Source organism: Narcine bancroftii, chromosome 11, assembly GCF_036971445.1.
Source record: "Narcine bancroftii isolate sNarBan1 chromosome 11, sNarBan1.hap1, whole genome shotgun sequence".
Classification (NCBI taxonomy): Eukaryota; Metazoa; Chordata; class Chondrichthyes; order Torpediniformes; family Narcinidae; genus Narcine; species Narcine bancroftii.
Window position 1 is genome coordinate 27,885,662 of NC_091479.1, and position 6,530 is coordinate 27,892,191.

Here is a 6,530-nt window from a genome sequence, read left to right on the forward strand (position 1 = left end):
CCCCCTACAATTACCCCCTTCCCCTAACCCTACCTCCTACCCCTTCCCCATACCCACACCCACTACAACTATCCCCTACACTATCCCTTACAATCTACCCCCTTCCCCTAACCCTACCTCCTACCCCTTCCCCATATCTGCACCCCCTACCACTACCCCTACCCTATCCCTTACAACCTACCCACTTCCCCTAACCCTACCTCCTACCCCTTCCCCATCCCCGCAACCCCTACCAGTACCCCCTACCCTACCCCTTGCCACAACCCCTACCCTTACCCCCTACCACTACCCCCTTTCTCCTACCCCCTTCCCCTCCCCCTCCTTCCCCTAGGTTAGGGGTAGGAAGGGGAAAGGGAAGGGGGAGGGGAAGGGGAGGAGGAGAAGGGGAGGGGAAGGGGGAGGGTTAGGGGAGGGGAAGGGGGAGGGGAAGGGGAGGGGGTAAGGGGAAGGGAAGGGGAGAGGGGAAGGGGGAGGTGAAGGGTGGAGGGCTGGGGTTAGGGCATAGGTGTGAGGGCAGGAGAAGGGGAAGGTCAGCGGGAGGGGGTTGGGATGGAGGAGGGGTAGAGGAGAAGAGGGGAAGTGGGTGAAGGGACATGGAAGAGGCAGGGAATGGGGTTGGCAGGGCCAGAGGGAGAAGAAGGGGAGGGATTCAGGCCATCATGATGTTGTCCGTCCTCTGTTCAGCTGGGATGCGAGGTTCTTCTGGAGTCGTGTCTTGTCTCTGAGATCGGTCCTTCTGCTGGGAAGAGAAATACGAGTGATAGAGATACTGTCTCTGAGGCCTGATCACAATGACTTTGGAGGGTCCCAACTCTTCCCCCATCATCCCCCCTTCCCCTGAACACTGGAGCCTTTCCCCTTCCTCTGCTTTACCTGAGGAAGTGTGTTTTGGCGAAAACCACGATCTCTCTCTGCAGAGCTCAGAGCAATGTGTCTCCATCAGGCAACACCCTGGTTCTCCACGATATGGCAGCAAGATGCTAGACAAATCATGGATGGATCGGTCGAGACCGTTCAGCTGATCCATCTGAACCTACCCCACAACAATGTTACCCTCCACTCCCTCACACCAGTACCCTCCATTTTTCTTTAATTCCTGTCCATATTAAAATCCTTTTCATGCCTTTTTTGGACCAGCCTCCGCTACTACCCCGGCAATGCATTCCAGCCACCCACTACATTCTGTGTGAATAAAATGTACCCCTCACGTCTTGCCTAAAGTTCCCTCAGCTCACCTTATTTAGACGTCCTCTGGTATTCTCGCCCTAGGAATGCACACAATATTCCAAGTGTGGTCTGACTAGAATTTTATACATCTGCAATGTTACCTCTCAGTTCTTGAACTCAATACCCTGACTCCTGAAGGCCAGCACACAATACACCATTTTAAACTCCCTCTCAATTTGGACAGCAACATTGAGTGATTTATGGAGCAGGATCTAAATATTTCTCTGTCCTGCACACTGTTCATAATCCTGCCATTAACCAAGTGCTCTGCCCACACATTCTTGTAATCCGCATTCAATAAAGATATTGGTCTATATGAAGCTACTTTTAATGGGTCTCCAACCTTCTTTGGAATAACTGTTATTCGTGCCCTTGAAAATGACTCTGGAAATAAACCTGGACCAGTTGCTTATTTAAGTACATCTGATTTACAGGATTGAAATCCATCTGTCACTTCTCGGCAAACTGGATGACCTATGACAACCTTCTACACTGTCTGCAACATCTCTACCTCTGTGTCATCCCCTGACATACCCACCCTTCCACTCCCATCACCTTTGTAAATGTTCTCCACAACCTTTACCTGTACCACACCCATAGGAACATAGGAAGTGGGAACAGGAGTAGGACAAAAATGGCCTATCGACCCTGCTCCGCCATTCAATACGATCATGGCTGATCTAATTTATGACCTAACTCGACCTACCCTGCCTTCTCGCCATATCCCCAAATTCCTCTATCATGTAAAACTTCTGTTCCCTTACATCCACATGCTCGTCTCAGAGACTTTTATATGTACCTATTCTACCAGCCACTACCACTTTTTCAAACCACTCACAACTCTCTGCATAAAAAAAATCTCCCCTCACCTGAAGCGGGTGCACTCTGGGATTTGCACCTGACACTTTAGGAAAATTTGCTGGCTGTTCATTCCATCTAAGCCCCCCACAATCTTATTTAGAATAAGTTATTAAGCTGTGGAGGGGAAAGTTGGGAGAGGGAGGAGGGAAGAGAGCTGGTGTGGGAGGGGTGAGAGCTGGTGCGGAGGGGACGTGTTGGGGAGAGGGATCAGGACCGCGTTGAGGTGGTGAACGGGCAGACATGGGTGGATCTACCTGCCGAAATAAAGGAGCAATAAGAAGGCCATCTCGGGATCTACCAGCATCTTCTAGGGCTTGATGTCTTAATGGCAAACCCCCTGAGGATGGATGTAGGCCAGGCTCTGCTACAGCTGGTACCTGAACATCTGGCAACACAACGATATAACATGACCCACTCTGCCTCCACACTGGCCGGGTCTGGATCCTGAGGGTAAGGGGATGTGGGTGAAGGGCCCCACCCTGCCAATCAACGTCCATCCTCATCATCCTCTCCACCCCTCTCCCCTCACTACCCTTTCTCTCCTCACCAATACCCATTGAGACCCTCATGCACCCTTCATCGATATCCAGTCCCCAGTGAGACTCAGCCAGTGAACTCCTTCATATCCTCCAACCCCAACATCCAAGCTTGCCCCAGTGGACAACTTGACCACCCAGACCCACAACCACCTTGATGTCGATCATGGAAATGGGCTGCTTGGCCTTGTTGAAGTGCTGGGCCATGCAGTGAACCGTCTCTGGAACATAGTCCAGACCCAGATTCAAATAAACCTCCTCTTTCTCTTGGACACAATACAAACATGTCAGCTGGATTTACCCTCCAACACCCAGCGCCTCTCCCAACAGGAGTGCCAGCCCCTCCTGCTCTCTGTAGGCCTGATGCCCCCAGTGCTCAACATAACGTGGCATGAATCCAAGGGCTCAGCGAGCAGAGCGTCAACAGGCCGTAGTGGACCCGTCTGCTGCCCCATCATTCGGCTTCTGGTGAGACTGCACAAAATGTGCAGCTCTGACCGCCCTCCCTCGTGAGGCAAGGATTCACCAGGAGAGAAAAACCATTGACGTTTCGAGATGAGAAATGTTTGCAGCCGGGTGTTGGCTGGGGTCGAACATGTGGAGGCTGAGTTGTTGGGACGATTCAGAGCAGGCGTTGATTTGGAAGGGCACCAAAAGGTTCTGGGGAAGTGAGTTATGGGGGAAAGTACATTCGTGAAATGAATTGGGGAAACAGACTGGAGGGGCTGAGTGGCCGAATTTGGCGACCTTGTCTTGTGGTCTTGGCTGCTGCTGTCTGGAGTTGAAATGGCAAGAGGTCATGAGTTAATGGGTGAGGAGCAGGGCAGCCAGCGTCAAGGAGTCGGCACTGGTCAGAGGGGCAGGATGGAGGCAACAGAGAGACTGCAGCGAGACAGATCGATTGAAGGAATGGGGAAGGTAGCAGCAAATGATATGCATCAGAGTGAGGGTGGGGTGGGTGCAGGTGGATCTTACCTTGACTACAGAGGAGTAGAAGTTGAGAAGAGGGACGATGATGGTGTGATCCAACTTTCGCACGATCTGCAGTTTGAGGTTCTATGGCGAGAGAGGAACATCAGCAAGGCTGGGCGATGGGTCGGGGACCTGAGGGGCGACTTGTCCAAGTTGAGGGGGGAGGCGGGGAGGAGATTCGTCAAGAGGTCAGAGGTGGGGAACTCCAACGGAGGCCGAAGTGGGGGACTTTTCGAGAGTCAGTGGGGGGGACTTTTCGTGTCGCTGGAGTGGGGACTCGTCAGGGGGTTCAATGAAGTATCATTTCAGTTTTTATGATTGTTTTCCCAGCTTCTACTAAACAATGAAATCTCTGATATTTGCCAGGTGTGTGTGTGTGTATGTGTGTGTGTGTGTGTGTGTGGGGTGGGGGGTTGTGTGTGGGGATGGGGGGTCTGTTGTTGGTTTGTTTGACTTTCTCTGTTTCCAAACCCCATGGCTGCCTTGGTCTCTGTCAGATGCTCCTCTTTCCACCCACCCTTCAAAAATGTGTTTGGGGTGTTGTTTGTCAATTGGGTGTAATTGTGTGAAACGGGTCATGTGTCGCAAGGGCCTGTGAACGTGCTGTAGGCCCTAAAGTTAAATATCAGGGTGTTCCATTTCCCCACAACTGCTCCTCCCCCTCACCTTGAATCTCTTGTCCTGCAAGATCTTCTTGATGGCAATCAGCTCTCCGGAGTCCACCAGCCTTGCCTGGTACACCACACCGAATGATCCATTGTCGATGATTTTAACATCTGTGCAGGACACCACCTTGGGGATGTTGGGTCCGTGACCCGGTGTGGCCACCTCTGTTGTGACCTTATTGCCATGTCCTCTGGGGCAGAAGCAGCAGCATTTACACACCCAGAGGGCACACAACAGGTCATTTATCCCAACCCAGCCTTGCTGTCCAAGTTAGTCTCTACCCCTCCCTCTAACTCCCTTCCAAGGATCACCTAAATGTCAGAATTGATCCTCTGGTGGTTCTTTCCAGCCTCTCAGTAGAAATATTTCCACCCCAGGTCCCTCTTTGATCACTCTCCTCAGACTGAGGCCAGTTCCGCAGCCGTTCACTTTGTCTACAACCCTCCCTCCATGAGAGCACGTCCCGGGGAGATGAAGCACTCTGAACCCCACCACGGGTTTAGCAGAAGCCCTCCACATTCCCAGAAGCTCAGCAACACCGTGATCTTCCATGATGCAAGCGAGACCTCGTCGCATGAGGGAGCAGGTGGTGCGGAGATAGACCCATGCTTCGTCACTCAACTCTGTTGGGTCCGCCGCAGCAGAAACACTTTCTAGCACCTTGATCCAGGTCCACTGGGGGAAAGAATCCTATCCCGGTTTGGGGGGTGTGGGGGTGTATGCAAGGGTGGAAGGGATCTTGTAACCCTGGGGGGGTGGGGGTGGGTGGAGGAGCGGTCCTGTCTCTCAGTGGACAGATCCCATTCCAGGTGGAGGGGGAGCTCTGTCCCATTTCTGTTGAAAGGTCTACCTTCCATCCCCCTCGCAACTTCTCTTCTCCCTCAGACACCTCACACTCTCCCCTGCCCCGATTCCTCTACCACACTCTGATCCCCCACCCAACACCACCCCCATGGTTTCCCCAGTGCCTTCCGTCCCCTCGCACCCCATCCCCCCAGCTCAACCCTATGTCCCATACCTCTGATCCAATCACCCTTGACATTAGCCCCTGATGAAATCCCATTCCTTCGTTCTCCCCTCCACTCCGATAGACCCCATCCCTGTATCCCCTCACATGCCATTGTTCTCCCCTCCCCAGTCCCCTCCAGCTGCCTCATAAAGTGCCCTGCACTCAGGATGGGGAGAGGGGATTAAATGCAGCCTCCATTCTCTCCGCCCACACTGGGTGAAGGATGGTGCCAGAGGAGGCTCTGTCCCAGTAGGGGAGCCTGTAACAGGCTCTTTATCTCACCCATTGGTGCAGGGTGCTTCCAAACACAACTCTGTTGATCAGAGGGTCTCTGGGATGAGACAGAGTCCTACTCCGACATGCAGGCCAGAATCCCCTTCCAGGAGAGGCATCTTTCGCATGTTGCTGTGCCATGGCACGACTCAGCTATGGCTGCCCCATGCAGTGACATCATCACCCCCTCTGTGTCATCATCTCCCCCCTCTGTGACACCTCCCCTCTCTGTGACACCACTAGTGTAATGGGCAGGGACATCCAACCATTTAAATCCTCCTCAATTTCCCCAAGCAAGGGGAGAATAATTCAGCTGGTCTAAATTACTCGTTGTTATCTATTCTAACTCCTAGATATTTGATCCCATTTTTCCTCCACATTTGTTGACTATTTTCTTGACATTGGCTCTAATCCCCCTTCCTAAGTGACATGATTTTGCACATATCCCAAAAGAACTTATACCCAGAGATCTCCCCATAGTCCTCCAGGGTGGAGCACAACTTGGGCAATGAGTGTGTCGGGTCTGTCAGATATATCAGAACAACTTCTGCAAATAAATTGATTTCATGCTCTTCCTGGCCTGTTCTGAAACCTTTAATGCCTGAATCCTGGGAAATGGCCTCGGCTAATCGCTCCATGGCCAGTACAAACTCACTCACTGCGGGTGTGGGGGGGTGGGGGGGGAGTCAGACCTTGATTGGCATGCCTGTTGGCTACCTCTGTCCCTCTCATCTCGACATCAGTGGCTCAGGTTGGGGGAGTCTGTGCTGCCTCCTGCAGTGCACAGCAGCACTACTGGACCACCTTTATCTCCTTATTTTCCTGGGCCCTCTCCAAATCTTTCCTTTCTATGATTTCACATTGGTTTCTCAGGAGAAACACTGGCAGCCAAAAGGCATCCTCTGATTCCCCTTAGATTTTGGGAACCCCGACTTCTTGAAGTGGGACAACACGTGGTGACCTATTTTCTCAAGATGTGGATCCAG

The 6,530-nt window shown here is 52.3% G+C and overlaps 1 protein-coding gene across 3 annotated transcripts; it reads right to left on the minus strand.

Moving 5' to 3' along the window:
* Positions 1 to 271: 271 nt before the first annotated feature.
* Positions 272 to 5,716, minus strand: LOC138746338 (glycogen synthase kinase-3 beta-like). Of its 3 annotated transcripts, none has more exons than XM_069904553.1 (4): positions 5,554 to 5,716; positions 4,263 to 4,450; positions 3,600 to 3,680; positions 272 to 736 (listed from the first exon to the last, which is right to left on the minus strand). In XM_069904553.1, the coding sequence occupies exons 1-4, from the start codon at positions 5,555 to 5,557 to the stop codon at positions 650 to 652; spliced, it is 360 nt and encodes a 119-aa protein (XP_069760654.1). In that variant the 5' UTR covers positions 5,558 to 5,716; the 3' UTR covers positions 272 to 649. The 3 variants fall into 3 exon arrangements, 2 of the variants coding, with proteins under 2 accessions (XP_069760654.1, XP_069760653.1); XM_069904552.1 differs by having other exon boundaries at positions 272 to 739; XR_011346876.1 differs by lacking the exons at positions 272 to 736; positions 3,600 to 3,680 and having other exon boundaries at positions 4,372 to 4,452.
* Between the last annotated feature and the right edge of the window lie 814 nt (positions 5,717 to 6,530).

Coding starts and splice junctions, on each gene's coding strand:
- LOC138746338 (XM_069904552.1), bottom strand. Junction 3,681..4,262: donor TGCAGGACAAGAGATTCAAG/GTGAGGGGGAGG, acceptor CTCTCGCCATAG/AACCTCAAACTGCAGATCGT. Junction 740..3,599: donor TCTACTCCTCTGTAGTCAAG/GTAAGATCCACC, acceptor TTCTCTTCCCAG/CAGAAGGACCGATCTCAGAG.